This window comes from Herpailurus yagouaroundi, unplaced genomic scaffold (genome assembly GCF_014898765.1).
Source record: "Herpailurus yagouaroundi ecotype Mexico unplaced genomic scaffold, PumYag 165, whole genome shotgun sequence".
Classification (NCBI taxonomy): Eukaryota; Metazoa; Chordata; class Mammalia; order Carnivora; family Felidae; genus Herpailurus; species Herpailurus yagouaroundi.
Genome location: NW_024412406.1, coordinates 18,481,501 through 18,501,685, shown reverse-complemented (window position 1 = coordinate 18,501,685; position 20,185 = coordinate 18,481,501). Strand labels below are relative to the sequence as shown.

At 36.4% G+C, this 20,185-nt stretch overlaps 1 protein-coding gene across 2 annotated transcripts in view; it reads left to right on the top strand.

Annotated features, from left to right (window-relative positions):
- MTFR1 (mitochondrial fission regulator 1) overlaps window positions 1–20,185 on the top strand; it is a 63,153-nt gene that overhangs the window by 18,733 nt on the left and 24,235 nt on the right. Inside the window, exons 2-3 of one of the 2 annotated variants that reach the window (XM_040487703.1) lie at window positions 3,978–4,120; window positions 10,189–10,287. In XM_040487703.1, the coding sequence (XP_040343637.1) occupies window positions 4,055–4,120; window positions 10,189–10,287 (165 nt within the window). In that variant the 5' untranslated portion in view covers window positions 3,978–4,054. Of the gene's footprint in view, window positions 1–3,977; window positions 4,121–10,188; window positions 10,288–14,051; window positions 14,629–20,185 lie in introns of those variants that run through there. The other variant, XM_040487704.1, reaches the window with a different exon arrangement.

Here is a 20,185-nt window from a genome sequence, read left to right as displayed (position 1 = left end):
GGCTCTGGGCTGATGGCTCGGAGCCTGGAGCCTGTTTCCGATTCTGTGTCTCCCTCTCTCTCTGCCCCTCCCCCGTTCATGCTCTGTCTCTCTCTGTCTCAAAAATAAAATAAACGTTAAAAAAAAAATACCAACAACACGAAGCAAGTATTGACAAAAATTGTAGCACAGCTAGAACTCTCTCATTTACTTGCTTATGAGAGTGTCCTTTGGAAAGATGTTAGTTTCTATTAAAGATGTAGCCATATATTTTATTTATATAGATCTTCCTGGACTGATGATGGAGTTTTGTCTCAATAAGCCCATTATAAATTGAAGATACCGTAAGTCTACAATGCATTTAGTACACAGAACTTACTGTATGTCATAGCTTACCCTAGCCTACCTTAAATGTGATGAGAACACATTAGCCTACAGATGGGCAAAATCACCTAATACCACTCTAAAAGTGAAAAACAGATTGGTTGTATGGTTTCAGAATGGCTATAAGTCTATGAGGTGTTTACCCTGTGATCACGTGGCTGACTGGGAGCTCTAGTTGCTGTTGCCCAGCATCACGTGAGAGTATCGACCGTATATTGAAAGCTCAGGAAAAGATCAAAATTCAGAATTTGAAATGTGTTTTCTACTGAATGTGTATTTGCTTTCACACTATTGTAAAGTCAAAAAATTATGAGTTGAACCATTTGTGAGTTGGGACTGTCTGTATATCTTGTGATGTAGCAGTTTTACTTCTGAGCATATCCTCAAGAGAAATGAGTTTTTATGTGTACCTTTCTATGCTATGTGCAAGAATTATTTTAGCACCTTTATTTGTAATAGATAAAAAATGGAAACAACCCAAATATTCATGAACAGTAAATTGGGTAAGTAAATTGTGGTATAGTACTAACAGCAACGAAAAATAACTGATTTACAAAGGATGTGAATTAATCTCACAGACATTGTTAAATGAAAGAAGTCAGACACAAAAGAATACATCGAGTGGGCAAAACTAATAAATGCTCATAAAAGTTAAAATAATGGTAGAGGCGCCTGGGTGACTCAATCAGCTGGGCGTCTGACTCTTGATTTAGGCTCAGGTCATGATCTTGAGGTTTGTGAGACTGATGATCCCTGCATTGGGCTCTGTGCTGACAAGGCAGAGCCTGCTTGGGTTTCTCTCTCTTCCTTGTGCATGCGAGTGGGGGAGGGACAGAGAGAGGGTGACACAGAATATGAAGCAGGCTCCAGACTCTGAGGTCTGAGCACAGAGCCCGATGCCAGGGCTTGAATCCATGAACCCCAGGATCATGACCTGGGCTGAAGTCAGACGCTTAACTGACTGAGGGACCCAGGCACCTTGTCTCTCTCTCAAAATAAGTAAACATTTTTTTAAAAGTCAGAATAGTGGTTAGAATGGGGGCTTTTGGGGTCCTGGGGCTCTTGATCTGAGTGGTGGCTACACAGGTCTATATATACCTAAAAATTCATCAAGTTGGACTCTTAAAATTTGTGTACTTTTCTGTGTAAGTTACATTTTAAAAAAGTGATAGGCTGGGTTGCTTGACTGACTCAGAAGAGTGTGCGACTCTTAATCTTGGGGTTATTAGTTTGGGCCCCACAAAGGGTGTAGAGATAACTTAAATAATAAAACTTTGGGGTGCCTGGGTGGCTCAGTCGGTTGAGCGCCTGACTTCGGCTCAGGTCATGATCTCGCAGTCCGTGAGTTCAAGCCCCGCATCGGGCTCTGTGCTGACAGCTCAGAGCCTGCAGCCTGTTTCAAATTCTGTGTCTCCCTCTCTTTCTGACCCTCCCCCATTCATGCTGTCTCTCCCTGTCTCAAAAATAAATAAATGTTTGGGGTGCCTGGGTGGCGCAGTTGGTTAAGCGTCCGACTTCAGCCAGGTCACGATCTCGCGGTCCGTGAGTTCGAGCCCCGCGTCGGGCTCTGGGCTGATGGCTCGGAGCCTGGAGCCTGTTTCCGATTCTGTGTCTCCCTCTCTCTCTGCCCCTCCCCCGTTCATGCTCTGTCTCTCTCTGTCCCCCCCAAAAAAAAACAAAAACAAAAACAAAACGTGGAAAAAAAAATAAATAAATGTTAAAAAAAATTTAAAAATAATAAAACTTTAATAGGATTTTTAAAAAGTTTACTTTGAGAGAGTGGATGCATGTGTGTGTGAGCTTGGGAGGGACAGAGAGAGGGAGAGGAAGAACCCCAAGCAGGCTCTGTGCTAACAGCAAGGCTCAATCTCATGAGCTATGAGATCATGACTTGAGCTGAAATCTAGTCTGACACTTTACTGACTGAGCCACCCACACGCCCCAATAAGTAAAACTTAAAAAAATTTCATCTTAGAGACATCTGGCTGGCTTAGTTGGTAGAACATGTGACTCTTCATCTCAGGGTTGTGAGTTCAAACCCCACATTGGGCATGAGGCCTACTTAAAAAAAAAAGGTAAAAAAATACGTATGTATATATAAAAGTGATAGGTTTTCAAATCTGACATAAAACCATCTTTTTTTCTCCCAGATAGTTGTTTTTTTTCCCCCCCAGCTTTGACATTATTTTTGGACCTTTGCTGTTTTTCTTCCCATTAACTCTCAGAGTATGGCATTCTTACAAGCAGTAATAGATATTGGTAACATTAAAATATATCTGTGTCTCTGTCTCACCAAAGTTCTAGTCATGACCATTTCACAGTTATCAATAAATTATATATTTCTGCCAGTGCTTAGAATTATTACATACTTTCATCTGTCATTAGGACCTGGCTCTTTTCAGTTCATGTTTCACCCAATGTCTGGTATATTTGTGGCACCGTTTATCTCCCCCTCCCCCAATTATTCATAAAGTTTTTTTCAAAGTGTAGACCATAAACTCTTTTTGTGGTCTGTAATGGGATGAGCTTGCATCAGAGTGTAAATCAAATATATTACTAAGTCTACTTAGTAATACCAAGTACTTAGTAATAGTACACCGAACTGTTTTGTTCAGCCATTTTGTTTGTTTTTAATTAAGACTGCTTTGATGAGGAAGCAGTACATTGACATAGTTTTGTTCAAACTGTTTCACTGGAGACCAACACTTTCAGCAGACTGGTTTAGGCTGTATGACGATTTAACAATTTAATTCTATCAGACAGAGGGGCACCTGGGTGGTTCAGTCAGTTGATTATCAGACTCTGGATTTTGACTCAGGTCAAGATCCCAGAGTTGTAGGATCAAGCCTTGTGCCAGCGTGGAGCCTGCTGAAGATTTTCTCTCTTCTTCTGCCCCTCTCACCCACTCCCATGCTCTCTCTGAAAAATTCTATCAGATATATAGTATATTGATGGGGAAGAAGGAGGTGAGTGGCAGGGGTTATATAGTGCCAGAAGTGTGGAAGGACTTTTGTCATTTTTGACCCTGTAGCATCTGAATTCCTGTTCCATATTTCTGGAATTCCTTTATGGATTTGGTAGGAGGCAGAATCTGTAACTATAGTCAGGTAGATTTGGCCAAGCAAATGCCATCAGTATGGACAGCAACTCAGGAGCCAGTGAGGCAGAAAAGTGAGAACTGGCAGACTGTTCTATTCTGGGAGGGCGGGGGGGGGGGGGGGGGGGGGCAGTAGCAGTTGCAGTGATGTCTTCTCAGGACCAATTCTGCCCCAGTATTGGATGTCTTTCCTGGCTCTGTGTAGCGTATATATCAGTTATCTGTTATATACATTATTATCTACTATATATCTTTTCATAAAAATATTTTCTACTTAAATTACTCATAGTGGGTTTTTATTGCTTCCAACTAAGAAACCTGGCTGGAAAAAAAAAATCATTAAAAAAATACTGTACTATTTATTTAAAGCTGATCACAACAAAATTTGTTTTCTCTTAAGTAAACTACATGCAAAGTTTTAAAATGTTTTAGACTAGACTTTGTGAGACATGTTGCAGACAGCAAAGATTCTAAATAACAATTATTTCATTTTAGTATTTGCATTTTAAAATTTTAGTGTGCTTATTGGACCATGTGCTGCTATGTATGCCTGGAGTACTTGAAATGCAAATTTGGAGAGACTTTGCCATCTAAATGCTTGGCTGGATTAAGCGCCTAATTAGGATGGTTTTTCAACAGGTTGGAGTAAGCATGCAATCGGTGAGTGCTCCAAATTAATTTTTAAAATCCAGACACTTGTATGTTTTAAGATTTTTTTCTGAGAAAGTGAAATAAATCTATATATGACCAACATTTTAAATTCAATATGTTTATTTTAGTCATAGAAGTGAATCTTTACCTAGCATCCTAAGTACTAGAGTAACATTCTGGGTTAAAATGAAAATTTTATTGAAATTTTATTGAAAATGTACCAACATTCATGTGACTGTTAAGGGCAATGCATTTGTTAGTAGTGAGGAAAGAAATACATACATACATATATATATATATAAATGAATAAAATATGTTTGGCTAACACTTGACAACCCTGAATGTTGTGTGTAGAATTATTAATATTGAATGCTGTTATAATGTGGTTTATCATACAACTGTTTAAAGTAAAAGGTAAGTCATGTCTCTGAAAATATAACAACTGTAGATATGAAGAAAAAATTAGTATAATATTCTATGCCAGAGAGGTTAGTTCTGATCTTGATTTTTGAAGTGTTTTCTACTGATACATATTTTTTATTTTTAGATCCAGTGTAAAGTTATTAGAGCAGTAGTTCTGCTAGGTGTATTTTGTGGAATATTTGTTTTTCATTTTCAAATTCAATGTTTTTCATCTGTAATGTGAAATTAAATTTTGTTTGTTAAAGATATAGGCAGGTTACATAAATTGATTATGGGTATACTTTTTAATACACTACTTTTGCTCCTGTTTTTATTTTGTGTTTTCTCATGTCTTATTAAGGGAAAGTTAAACTTTAAATCCCCCAACCCCTCAACATTACATCTATTTTCTTTGGAGATAAAAAGCAAAGAACCAAATAAAAATACCTTTTTAAATATCTGCATAATTTTAAGATTATTAGTTTGAGGATAAGCAGTAGGAAAATGGTTTGTGAAGTTAATACTATTTTCATCTTTTTCAGTTACATCTTTCTCTGTTTTGGACTTCACTTAAAGTAGCTATATACTGTGTTTCTCATTTGTTACTTACCACCATTTGGCTGTATAGAGTAGATTAACATTTCAGTACCGACAGCAAAATAATTTCTGTTGCTTTCAGAAAGATGGGAAGCTTTCGTAACTTATAATTCCCAAGAAGTCACGCTTTATAATTTATGTTTCTTATTTATTTCCAGTTTTAGTAAGAATTACAGTTTAGTGGCGGGGTGCCAGACTGGCTCAGTCAGAAGAGCATGCAGCTCTTGATCTCAGGGTCATGAGTTCAAGCACCACGTTGGGCATAGAGATTACTTAAAAATGATAATTTTTTTAAAAAGTGTAATTTAGAGGAAAGATATAGGTCCTTGATTCAAACAACTCCGGGTCTGAAATTGGTCTCTGCCAGTTACTTTCTTCATCTACAAATTACAGATAGGAACCACTCCTCTAGAGTTAGCCTGTGGATTAAAGGACTGTATGTAAAACAGCTACTTCAGTGGCTTGTACATACTATAGCTACATTCAGTAATGGTTAGTTTTCCATAGTTTTGCTCTGTCACTCACCCCCATTCCTGGCCCAGGTCAGGTGAATGTGACTAATGCTGATGAAGCCAAAGTGTTTAGTTTCAGGAACAGATAACAAACACACTTTCTTTAGCTTGTTCGTTTAATTTAGCTTTGTTCATTTGAGGGGTAAAATGTGTGCCTTTCATCAAAAAATGGACCAGGTAACAGAACATTAACTTATTCCCTGTATTGTAATCACAGTTAAGGGCTCTTCCTATTAATAGTAACTGAACAAGATTTTATTTTCTAAATGTTTATTTTGAGAGAGAGAGAGTGAGTCAGTCAGTCCCTAGCAGGCTCTATGCTGTGAGCGCAGAGCCCGATGTGGGGCTTGATCTCACAAACCGTGAGACCATGACCTGAGCTGAAATCAAGAGTCAGTTGCTTAACTGACTGAGCCACCCTGGAGACCCCCAAAATTGTTTTTGTATGTAGTGTATAATCATCAACTTTAATGACTTAATTGAAAATCTATATAAAAACAAGTCTTTTTTCTAACATAAAGCAGTTTGATCCTTGGGAGTTATTTCGTTTCTAAGACCTCTTAGTGTGCTGCCTAAGTGTAAGGAAGTGTATAGTCTACCAAGATTTTGCTTTTGGACATCTGAAAATAAAACTTTTTAGTCCCTCTTTTAGTAATAAATACATATTTTCCCATTGGTTGGATAATGAACTTGATACTAATCAAAGTATTCCAAGAGCAGAAACTACCTTCATCTTTACATGTTTTATCTTCTTAAAAAGAAAAAAAGAAGCTTTGAGATTAGGGATTTGTTTTTGCCATTAGAACAACCGGTGATGATTAGCTCTTTGTATTTCACTGTACATATCAGCACCACTGTATGCAATAGCTATCACTGATTGGTTCACTATACCTAGTTCTTTTGCATAAATTGTGTACGTTCACCAAACATTTTTTGTTTTACAGGTATAACCACAGTTCTAGCAGATTACTAATTTGCATTAGTAATATATTTCCAGTAATAACTTAAGAATTATAACCTTGTTTTCCTTTTGTGCTGTGGAGGAAGAAGGTGAATGTGGCTAGGAGTTTAGAGTAAGGAAAAGAGACTTGAGGAAAGTCTTATCTTTAATTGGGGATTTTGAAATTGTATATAGAGTTTCATCTTCCTATCTCTACCCCTTCTCCCCAATACACACTTTGGATTTTCCACTGGCTCCCTTGGAGTTAAGGATTTGTACTGTGTTGCATCCTAGATTACTTGAAATTTTGATTAATGATACAGACTTTCTTCCAGAAAAATACTGTGTATGCACAAAATTTTGCATGTAATTTCAGGGATATGTGGCCCTCAGAATAATGACCTTTGTGTTAATATGAAATAGCTTATCTTGAGAAAAATCTGTTTGTTTAGAATTAAATTTGTACTTTTTCTGCTAAATGCTACCTCTCAAATAGTAATATAGATTAAACTAGTCTATAACAGATGAATTACCACATAAAATTTGAGTACAGTCATCATGATGAGACAGATGATAGCTTCAGATTCCAAGCTCACACTTCAACACTTCTACAATAGCATTTCACAATGTTAAAAAAGAACAAATTGCTTTCTTGTTGTCATCCTCCTCCTTGCTGTCATCACTTTCAAACACTGTTGCTAAATGTTATGGACTGTCATTACTAGACCCAGACATGCAAACACACATGCACACAGATTCATGATTAGATTATTTGTCAGTAGTCATTATAAATAAAGCAAAGCAGAGCTTTTCTGTTTAATAACTATTTAATAATTTTCTAATGGAATTGAATTTTTATTTCTTAAATCAAAGTATCTAGCAGTGGCAGTGTTCTCCTTCCCCCTCTCTTACATCTGAAAAAATACTAATGGCAATTTATCTTTAGAGGAAGTCTTCCCTTCTCCAGTATACTGACAAGACAACAGTTCAGCCACCAGTTAGGGTAGGAGATAGATACACTTGGGCCTTACAGTCTCCCAGTGCACAGATGGTGACTTTTCAGTACCATCTGTTCATTATTTCTTCACAGCCATTTACAATTTCTCCCACTCCATGAGGGCTGAATAGAAAAAATAAAGTAGGACCTAGTTTTAGAGTTCCTGAAAGTTAGCTGCTCTTTCCCCTCACTTTTTCCTACAGTTGAGTAAAGGTTTTATGACTCTTCTTCTTTCTCAATATTCCAGTCATTAGCTTACATAGACCTTTCTTCATATCTCTGGTGCTACGTGCCATGCGATTCCCAGGTAACAGAAAAGCATTGTTAGTCTACTGCATATACTTGAAAAAAATCACATAAAGCGATCTGTTTTTATTTCCTTTAACTTTGTATAAAAATCCTGAGTAGTCTACTTAGTCCTTATAAGTAAAAGCTGAATCTCTGGCCACCTTCACTTGTAGACGTCACCTGGTATTCTTTCCTCCTGATATTAAGCAGATGGGAAGATAATAGTTGAAACTTAGCCCTGAAGCATGCATAGCAAGGAATGCTAAAAGTTGGCAGAAACATTAGTCCCTGACCTTGGCAAATCCTTTTCAAATTTTTCTTTGTGAGCTTTTTGTCCTCTTCATCTCCAGTTAAGATCTTGCTTACTGGAGGCATGGGAGGTTAACTTTAGACTCTTAATTGTCACGTTGTGATGCATAAATAGTGTTCCACTGCTCTGGCATCATAGGAGAGTTTTGACTTGTGACTAAATACAAGATTCAAGAGGAGAATGATTGAATGGTATAGTTGCTATTGCCCTGTGGATTTCTTTTTATAAGATTAAGACCTGTGAACATGTATAAGGTAGAGTTTGCTTAAATATGGTTTTAGAATTACTTGTCCATGAACTTATTTTTCCTTGGCCTCTTATGTTGAATTTGTAAAACTGTGATGCTTCCCATTTTTCTCTAGTCAGATATTTTTCTTCTCTTAGTCCTCTTGTGTTATTAACACTATTCGTATGATAATCCTCTGTATGATCATTGGTGTGAATGATTCGGATTCCTGAATTACAGGTAATTCTCTTCTAAGCTTCACAGTAGCTTTGCCTCTTATATTCTTTATTTAATATTCATATTTCAATATCGATCTAGTCTTATCTTTCTACTGACCTATTTTCCAGTCTGTGCCATCTTTTCAGTTTACATTTCCAAAGCAAGAGTTACAGTTTTTACTGGTTGTGGTAGCCAGTGTAGGTTCTAATACTTTCTGGAACTCTCTCAGGTGATGGTGAAACTCTGAACATATTAGTGGTGAATTATATAAAAGCTGAGGTATATTCTGGAGGTATTATATATACCCCCACGATCCTCACATTGAGTCATACTATTATCTGTAATTGGATTTGGTTGCTAAAAATCTAAGAAGTCAGGTTACTTCTATGCTCATTTTACAAGTTGTGCATGCTTTTAGAATGGTTTAAATGTCTAATTTGGGTTATGTGTTGGAGCCAGTGCTGTTTACTTTATTTCTTCCTTGGTCATATTGCATATGTTAAGGTGATTCCATTCTTTAAATTAGAATGGCCATGGAGTGACTTTAAAAAGGGGTCAGTGTCTGTTGCTCAGAATACATGCCAGCTGATTTGGTATTATTTAGTTTAAGGATATGATTGAATGTTAAAATTTAATGAATTAAGTATAATGATCATATCATTCTCATTCTTTTCTTTTTAAATTGCTTTTAATAGCATACCACCTGTCTTTGCCTCTCTGCCCAGGCTTTCAAGTATAGCACTCAAAACGGATAGTTTTTCTCTTTAAGGAAAAATCATATACTTGGGGAGAAGTTTCCAGGTACTTTATAATGATTTAACATTCTATATGTGTGTTTTTTTTTTGTTTGCTTTCTGCTTTGGGAGTTTGTTTTTGTTTTTGCATTAAGCATAGCATAATGTCCTGAGTGTATTGTGATTTCATTTGAGAAATTCTGCTCATTAGGGTCACTCACTACAAGCCCACCTAGTACCTTTGTGTAAATTGGGAAAAGACACCTTTTCCCTGGGGATAAGGCCTCACAAGAAGATGCAGTGTAGCTGAATTTTAACCCACACTCCCCCTTGACCAGACATTCTTGTGTAGCAAAAAATGAAGCACCCTGAATGGTACAAATTCAGATTCTGAACTTTGTACTGATTTGGATTTGTTTTGAAAAGTCCATTATAACAAACACTCATGGTTTTAAAAAATGTATATGTATTTAAAATTCTAAAACTTTAAAAAATACAGCAGAGATGATAAAAATAGTTTCCTTTGCAGAATAGTATGAAAACATAGTGAAAATGCGAAGTTTTTACTCCAAATGTAATTCTGTTTTACAATTATTATTCTTCTGTATTTTTTATATAATGCCTTAAATTAAACCTTATTGTGTTAATTATAACCAGCTATATATATATACATTTTTTTAACTTTTACTTGAGAAATATTAGCTCATTTCCCATAACATTTAAAGCATTCTGATTCTGTAATTAATGTGTGAATATTTTGTTAAATTAACTGTCCAGTGCTTTGTAGTAACAGTTTTATTACCTTTGTAATTAAAGGTTTTTAATTGTAATTGGTTTTTCCTATTTCCTCAGGTACTTTGGTCTGGGAAGCCATATGGTTCATCTCGAAGTATCGTAAGGAAAATTGGTACTAATTTATCTCTGATCCAGTGTCCGAGAGTTCAGTTTCAGGTACTATATTTTATATGTTTCAGAACTTTATATTAATATGTGCATTAGAAATACAAGTAGGCAAGACAGCTTTAAAAGTATTTTAGAACCTTTCCCCCATTGATGCTGCTACCAATAAAAGACAATAAAACTATAGTAAAGTCTTTCTGATTTTACTTCCTCTGTGAAGTGATTATTCAGGCTTTTTAAAGCTCTTTAAGACATTTATCCTTCTTAAGAATACACATACTAAGATTTAGAAGCATATCATAAGCCAAGTAGTTGTTAATTCCCAGGTGACCTTGGGCATGGCCTTATGTGACTTGAGAGGGGCTTCAGGTACCACCATTGTTTTCTTTAGTTATTATACCTTCTTATCTGGACAGCCACTCTGTTCCCCTAGTTTATTTTTAGATGTATCTGTGGATGCCTTCTAAGGTGCTTTCTCCGTCCTAGGTTTAAAGCTTAGCATTAATTGTAGGAACCATAACTGTTGTGTTAACTGAGGCTTATTAACTTTTTTCTGATTACTCAGTTCTATTAAAATTTTTCTTTTTGTCCATTTATGTGTGTACTTAACCTAGTTGCAGGAGAACTTGGTACAGCATTTATGTTCATGTAGCTAGAGATATATAGAAGGAGATGAAGATAATTTAGCATTTTTTAGTAACAACCCAAATCTGCCTTGATAGTTACTGGGCTGAAATACCAGAGCCAAGTATAGTTTCTTGGAGAGATTCTTTTTCTCATTGTTATTAGTCGCTTAAAGGGTATGAGCAGGATTAAGAATACTAGATATAGTACAGGAGCTGAATTTGAGTAAAGGTGGATAAACATAGGAGAGTAAGATCAGAGAAATACTGGTGACCTACTTGAGAATATAATGGAAGACAGAAGACATTTGTTTATAATGAGATTTTAACTTCCAGGTGGTTTTATAGCATACTGAGTCTTTTTAAATTCAAGGTCAATATTAAAGTGAGTGTTTTATGTGCTAGTTAGATATTTTAAATCTGCTATTATTCCTTTGTATCCTCTATTATTTTTTAACTACATCTATCAGAAATGTAAAAATGTGGAATTTTAAAAACCATGCAATTTAGAGTAATAAAGTTGAAAATTCATTTTTGCTATTTTTCTGGCTCATTTGAGGATTTGATAGGGAATATATTTGGACTGTCTAGGAGCCCAGCATGAGTAAATTCTATAGAAAGTCTGGAACTGAAGACCACAGTTGGACCCCGGGAGAGTAGACACCATTTTAGGGCCATATTCAGGAGACAAAAATTGAAATGGATTAAACTTGAGAATAGGACATTCCTGGGTCAATTCAGAAGCAGGAGTTAGGTAGTCAAAACCAGTCCCTCTGATGTTCTGGGTGATTTCAGTCTTTTGGAGGATTTGTCTGAAACTTAGCAATGTATATTCTGTACTTCCTATATCCCTGTTGACTTTGAGTTCCATTTCTTTTCTACCTCCCACACTCATAGGTAACACCTCGACTCTGTCACCCTCAAAACAATTTTACCTCTGAAATCTTAAAGTTCAGTATAGTTCCTTCCAGATCATACCATCTTTTCACTGTTACCAGCTGACCCATATATTTGTAGACAAGTAATGATAGGCAAGATGGGCGCATTACTTTTTGTCGTGAGGGTTAGACAAGATAATCCTTGTAAAGCTCTGAATATAATAACTGGTACATAATTAGGGCACAGAAAAAGCGTGCTAGTGGTGGTGATTTTATTATTATTATTGCACCTGACAGTTGAATAGCAAATTAACTTGCTTGCTATTCAAATAATTCACCTCCTGATTTTATAAATTAGACTTACAGAGTCACAAATCAGAACAGAGACCAACACATTTATTTACACCTTAATCCAGTTAATGGGCACAATAAATTTTGGGCTGGGAATAAAATATGGTAATAAGTGTAAAAAGCAAAGCGTTGCTTTGCTTTGTTACTTGAAGGAGACTTGCCTGTAACCCCATAGCCTTTCCCAGTCCTTCGTTTTGTGAGTGCTAGACATGAGTTGGCTACTTTAGACTCAAAACAACATCTCTAGACCCTTCATAATTTAGTTATTTTAAATTAAGCTTTTTATATATTTTTTGATATTTATTTATTTTTGAGAGAGAGAGTGTGTGTACACAAGCGGGGGAGGGGCAGAGAGAGAGAGAGAGAGAGAGAGAGGTAGACACACAATTTGAAGCAAGCTCCAGGCTCTGAGCCATCAGTGCAGAGTCCGATGAAGGTCTCAAACTCACGAACGAATGAGATCATGACCTGAGCCAAAGTCAGACGCTTAACACCCCCTGAGCCAAAGTCAGACGCTTAACCCCAGCTGAGCCACCCAGGTGCCCGTCATTGTAATTTTGATTTTCATTTCCCTGGTGATGAGTGATATTGAGCATCTTTGCATGTGTCTATTGGCCATCTGTATATCTTCTTTGGAGAAATGTCTGTTTGTATCTTCTGCCCATTTAAAAAAAAAATTTTTTTTTTTAACATTTATTCATTTTTTGATAGTGTGAGTGGGGGAGAGGCAGAGAGAGAGGGAGACACAGAATCCAAAGCAAGCTCCAGGCTCCGAACCGACAGCACAGAGCCCGATGCAGGGCTTGAACTCACGGACCGTGAGATCATGACCTGAGCTGAAGTCGGACACTTAACTGACTAAGCCACCCAGGCGCCCATCTTCTGCCCATTTTTAATTAGACTATTTGTTTTTTGGTTATTGAGTTGTATCAGCTCTTTACGTATTTTGATTGCCCTTAATTGGACATGTCATTTGCAAATCTTCTCCCATTCAGTGAGTTGCCTTTTAGTTGTGTTTGTTTCTTTTTGCTGTGCAGAATCTTTTTACTTTATTCTGGTAGACCCTTCACATTTACTTTTAATTGAAGAAAAATAAACTTTCCTTGGCCTTTTTATACCTTTCAGATATGTACATTTCAACCTTGAGTCATAATTACACACTTCTGGCCATAAGCATTTTGTGTATTTGGATATTATAGCCCCTTTGGGCGTAGGAACCCAGATTAAGACAAAGAGAAAGTAGGTTGTTGTTTTGTTTTTTTTTTCCTCCTAGTACTTATTCCAGCTTCATGAAACCAAAAGAAAATTCAGATCATGGAGGAACTGGAGAAAGCAGTGAACTCTGGAAGATTGGGAGTAATGGGGTGCAGAAGTTATAATTTGCAGTGGTTCTCAATACTTTTTGCATATTTAAATCACCAGGAGCTTTAAAAATATTCATTCTCCGGCCCCATCTTGCAAAGTAGTTTTGTATGCCCACCTTCCCTGCAAAAACACAGAGCTTTTGAAGAATATAGGTCCTACTCAAAGCTCACTAAATCAGAATTTCATACATTTGTGGGTTTTTTTGTTTGTTTTGTTTTATGAGGAGCTTCTTATGCAGCTGAGGTTGAAAACTTCAGGCACATATTGTATTTTAGCATTTTGCTAGGGAAAATTTTCCTTAAAGCAGTAACAGAATTATCTATTGACAGTTACAAAAGTAATCGTTACAAAAGCACTTTGGGGGTGCATTTTTATAAATTTTAAATTGAATGAGTTAAACATGTGGAACCAAAAGCAGCTTATTGGAGTGGTAAATATTACATATGAAAAAACCTTAAGGCAAAAAAAATTAAAGGTAATCTTGAGTACTACCAGAAAAAGTGGGGTGGGCCACTTGGCAGTGGGTATAGAAGTTGGACTTTCAGCTTTTGTAACTGACAGACTTCTGGGTAATTTAACCTGGACCACCTTTTTTCCTTGTGGAAACCCTGCCCACTCCTGTTTTCTGGGGTTGCTAGGAGTTGTTGGAACTGTAGAGGTAATGTTCTGTAAACAAACAAGTAATGAATGAAATTCTACTAAAGTTCACACCCCGTGACAAAATCTGGAAGTAAAATAGCCACTTGTCACAGTCCATCTTTATTTAGCAAATAAATTTGAAATCTACATTATTCTAGGGGCTGTTGATCAATGGTGGACCAAAAAGACATGATCTCTGTCCTTATTGGGATTTGATTCAGTCGGAGAGATATTTAACAAGTAAATATTCTAATAGACATATAATTTGTACTAAATGCTGTGAAGGAAAACATAGTATAGCAGAGGGCAGGATAATAATTGGTGGTTTGTCTGGAAGGCGCCTTTGGAGGAATGACAGGTAAAGATTAGAAGGAGCCAGCTCTTCACAGTTGGGGTAAGGGGTGGAGTTGGTGGAAGAGAGAATATGTGCATAGGTTCTGGAACAGGCAAGACAGAAGTTATAGTTTGAGGAGCTAAGAGAAGGCTGGTGGGACTTCATGTGGTCTGGTGGTCTTTGGTGTCTGAGCCATGTGAAGGTAAGTGCCTGGATTAATACTAAAACTAACTGTTAAACCTAACACTTTTTTTGTTCACTTACTCTTCAGTATTCTGGAATATGCTAGCATGTGATGTCATATTCTATGTGATGTTAAAACTTCTTGGTAATTTTCGCTCTCAAATGGCCATTAAGAACGAGATGCAGATACAGTATTATGTTTGATAAATTTGGTAGTGTGGCACTGTAATTTGAAGCGTAACTCTAAACAATGAACGATTGTGATGTTTTATTCATTCTCAGTAATTGATTTCTTAAAGAATAGTTTTTCCAGGGGATCCTATTACTTACCTTCTTAGGTTATTTTGAGAGAGACACACATTTCTCTCCCTTTGTCTCTCTGATGTCTTTCCTGTCCCTGTTCCCTCCTCACCTTCTCTTCCTACCCTGCCTCAATTTAGGTGCATGAATAGAAAGCTTTAGTAAATGCTCGCTTTTTAAAAAGTGACATTCTACTCAGGAACATGAGTGGCTGAGTCTTGGCCAGAATATTGGATTTAGTGTTCTTTACACAGGTATATTGTGTGGCCTGTTGGTGTCACTGTATGTGACTATATTAAAATATAGAAATTTTGCTTTCAGTTTTTCTAACTATGGCAAGAATTAGTAGAAAAAGAATTAAATCTGTTAGTAAAAGTATAGAGATTTTTATTTTAAAAAGTTAAAGATTATTATTTTGCTGTGCTGCTTTTAATACATGTTTTGCATTGGAATATAAACAAATGGTGGAAAATAGACTGAGTCTATTTACTATTATACCCTTTTTGGCAAGAAACCGAGAGAATCCTGGTTCCTAGTACCAGTGTATTTATTTTATGAAAAGTCACATTAGGACAAAATTAGCTCTTCTAATATTTTATTCTAAGTATTTCAACTTTTATACAAGCTGTGTATTTTTCTTTCATGCATTTTATTAAATCATTTGTCCTGGTATAGTTGGTATAGTTTTACATTATCATAATATTAAAAATTATCTAAAGTTACTGTAGTAAATTTTTGAAGTATAATTGAATTTTGGATAATTTAAGTTGTACCAGATGTTGAATTAAACTTAAGATCAGTAAAAATAATAATGCTGCTACTGAATTTTTGCTCTGAATGAAATACTTTTCATACTTTCTGGAAGGAATTTGGATACTTACAAATCAATAAATACTAATTTTAATTTAAAATTTTATAATGCCCTTGATTTTGGAAAAAAAATTTTTTCCATTCTTTCTTCACTGTGTGTTTTGTTTTGTTTTTTTTCCTCTGTCACAACGATAGCTATGATAGGACAGGACCTTGCTGGAACTTTCAGTAAGTTGGCTTTGTCTTTCTCAAACTTCCCATTGGTCATCCATGCATGTCAGTAGTGCCATCTAAATTGTACTTCCAACAGTTCCATGCCATCAGCCCCCTTGCCTGCACTGATGTTACCTTAACTGGTACTTAATTAAGTGAATTGTCTTTACTATTCCATTCTTTTTTATTTAAAATTTTTAAAAATATCTATTTATTTTTGGGAGACAGAGTGCAAGCTGGGGAGGGGCAGAGAGAGGAGAGAGAGATCAGAATCTGAAGCAGGGTCCAGGCTCCGAGCTGTCATCACAGAGCTCAACACGGGGCTCGAACCCAGGAAGCGCAGGATCATGACCTGAGCTGAAGTCGGACGCTTAACTGACTGAGCCAACCAGGCGCCCCTCCTATTCCATTCTTGTTACTCAGTGCGCATTTCAGCAACAACTTTATTTTTTTTAACGTTTATTTGTTTTTGAGACAGAGACAGAGCATGAACAGGGGAGGGGCAGAGAGAGAGTGAGACACAGAATCTGAAACAGGCTCCAGGCTCTGAGCGGTCAGCCCAGAGCCCGACGCGGGGCTCGAACTCACGGACCGTGAGATCATGACCTGAGCCGACATCGGACGCTTAACCGACTGAGCCACCCAGGCGCCCCTCAGCAGCAACTTTAAATCTTTAAAATAAGATTAGTGTTACTGTATTTTCAGTTTTATTTTGTCTTTTGGATGAGTTTGGTTTCCCCAGGGACTTTGTTAGCCTTTTTTTGTGTTTCTTTTTTAATGGCGTAAATCACTGTTATGTAGATATGTGACTTAAATATTAAGATGACTGTTCTGTGGGGCAGGATGTCCATTAGTAATGATACAGATATGATCAATTCTGGAATTGGTTCTTGACAGTATCAATATTTTCATCTCATTGAACATGTGTTATATAGACAGGGTATTATTTTGGTGATTACCTAGAATAATTTCTTAGTAAGATTGTAAACTAAGTCAATGGAAAATTTTTGTTTTTTTAAGTTTATGCAGAAAGCAACATTTCATGTTTAATATGTTGAAGGTACTACAGATGTAAAATTTAGATACATTGTTTGATCTTTACATTATAAAACACTCTGAAAAGCTGTCAAAAATGGGTTGATTTATGTTTTTAAATATTTGTTTTTAGAAAAGTATCATTTTTCTCCTTTTATAAACAAAAATATCTAGGAAGAAAACTAATTTTTGTAACTTTTGTGGGAAAGTAAGAAGTCTTGAGGTCAAAACTTCATTTTACTTGTCTTAAATATACCTCACTTCCAACAAACTAGTAACTATTGAAATAAAATTTTATTTACTATCATTTTTAAAAATTAGTTTAAGGGGCGCCTGGGTGGCGCAGTCGGTTAAGCGTCCGACTTCAGCCAGGTCAGGATCTCGCGGTCCGTGAGTTCGAGCCCCGCGTCGGGCTCTGGGCTGATGGCTCAGAGCCTGGAGCCTGTTTCCGATTCTGTGTCTCCCTCTCTCTCTGCCCCTCCCCCGTTCATGCTCTGTCTCTCTCTGTCCCAAAAATAAATAAACATTGAAAAAAAAAATTAAAAAAAAAATTAGTTTAAGAGCATGAGCAGGGGAGAGGGGCAGAGAGAGAGAGAATCCCTAGCAGGCTCCATTTCCGGGGTGGAGCCTGACATGGGGCTCGATCTCATGAGCATGAGATTATCATGACCTGAGCTAAAATCAAGAGTCATACACTTAACCGACTGAGCCACCCAGGTGCCCCTACAATTTTATTTTCTAAAATAGTTATAAACAGACTGATCTTCATGAACTAGCATCTTCATCATTCAGGTTTTACTTTTACTTTTATGATCTTTCACTTGTACAGAATAGCCCATTAAATACTGTGTTCCTTCTAGGAGTTTCCACAGGGCTTGGAGACCTTTTTGTTTAAGTATTTCCATGTAATCCACTTGGAATCTCCCTAATACAATGTTATGGGAATGTTAATACATGATTCTGTTTTCTTTTGTCTTTTCTTTTTTTTAATATTTATTTTTGAGCAAGCACAAGTTGGGGAGGGTCAGAGAGAGGATCTGAAGCAGGCTTTGCACTGACAGGCTAACAGTAGTGAGCCCAATGTGGGGCTCAAACTCACGTGAACTGCGAGATCATGACCTGAGCTGAACAAAGTTGGACTCTCAACCTACTGAGTCACCTGGGCACCCCCATCATTCTCTTTTCAATAGTGGATAGGAATAATATTGCCAGATTTCTCTGGCTCTTAAGATCAAATGTGATGCCCATTTGAGTTATGTTAATTTAAGTTGTATAAGGTATCCATTGACTGAATATCTGTGTGTTTATTGACTTATTTGGATGAATATCTAAAATGTAATGGGGGAGAAGTATAAAAATCCTTTCGATTTTTCTTTGATCGTATCCCTTGGTAATGTACTTTTTAAAGTGTTTACTTTTCTTCTCTTATGGCCAGTTATTCAAGTACATGCTTTAAAACATTTGTATTAAAAAAAATTTTTTTTGTTGTTTATTTGTGAGAGAGACAGAGCATGAGCGAGGTAGGGGCAGAGAGGGAGGGAGACACAGAATCCAAACAGGCTCCAGAGCTGTCAGCACAGAGCCCAATGTGGGGCTTGAACCCACAAACCATGAGATCATGACCTGAGCTGAAGTCAGATGTTTAATCAACTGAACAACCCAGGTGCCCCTAAAACATTTGTATTTTGAAAGGCTTTTCATCTTAATTCTATTATTAGTTTTTGTTCTTGCCTGGGATTAGATTCTTAAATATTTACTCCTTTAATACAACTGTTCTCCCTCTTGACTGTACCTTTGTCCTGCCCAAAAGCTGTAATTTAAGGCATTTTAAATACTTGATATTCTTAGTGTGTTATTAAAATGTCAGTTTTCTAATGCTGCTTTATTAAGTTGATAATGTTAGGTAATTATGGTACCAGAATGGGTGTACATACGAGTAGCCAGTGTGTTCAATTAAAATTTTATTCATAATATTAAAGACATTTAACTGTTTCAGTATTATGTGTTTGCGTGGTATATTTTACTGTTGAGGAAGAAGCATTATTTAAGTGTAGCTTCAAAAGCCTGATCTGGCAACGATAGTATTGAGAAGGTTCAAACAAAGCATGAGTTACAGCACAACTTTTCTGATAAATATGTCAATAAGTAAATCTCTTTGGCCTTTTTAACTTTTTTCTTCATTTAAAAAGTCTGCATTTTCTTTTTTATTTAAACCTCAGTGTTACTAACTTTTAGGAAGTATTAATCTGATAACTTTATTTTAAAATCATTAGTCATTGGTCATCTGTCTCTGAGGCATTACACTTATAACAACACTTTAATTTAATTATCTTTCCATCTACTTTCCAAGGTAAATTTCAGAACTTGCATGCTTTGTATTTCAGAATATTCTGTCATTTACGTGGTTAAACTTTAGACAATTCTATTTGTTTTGTTCTTTAATATAGTTAATACTTTAAAAATCATGATTTAAAACAATGTATTTTCAGGGGCACCTGGGTGGCTCAGTTGGTTAAATGTCTGACTTCAGCTCATGTCATGATCTCATAGGTCATGAGTTCGAGCCCCGCGTCGGGCTTTGTGCTGACAGCCCAGAGCCTGGAGCCTGCTTCGGACTCTGTGTCTCTCTCTCTCTGCCCCTCCCTTGCTCGTGCTCTGTCTCTCTCTCAGAAATAAGTAAACATTAAAAAAAAAAAATCTTTAAAAATGTTATTTTCAGCACTTTAACAGCATCTCTATATACGAATCCATTTAAAAATATTCCCAAATTTAGCACATATATTGCTTGCTTGTTCTTATTATTATACTTTTTTTGACTAAATCTCTTCAGAAAAATTGATTTTTTTAATGCTTAAATTCTAAAAATTTTCATAATATTTTAGGATGAACACAGGTATTTGTTGGCTTTTTTTTTTTTTTAAGACTTTTGTTTTGTTTTTAGTTCATTTATTTTGAAAGAGAGAATGCACACACAAGCTGGGAGGGGCATAGAGGGAGAGAGAGGGAATCCCAAACAAGTTCCACACTGTCAACACAGAGCCCCATGCTGGGCTCGAACCCACAAACCGTGAGATCATGACCCGAGCCAGAATCACAAGTCGGATGCTTAACCCACTGAGCCACCCGTGTACCCCTGTTGGCTTGTTTTTAAAGCCAATCTCATTTGACCTGTAAAATAAAAATTGAATAAAGTTAAGTTATAATTCAGAGATTGTCAT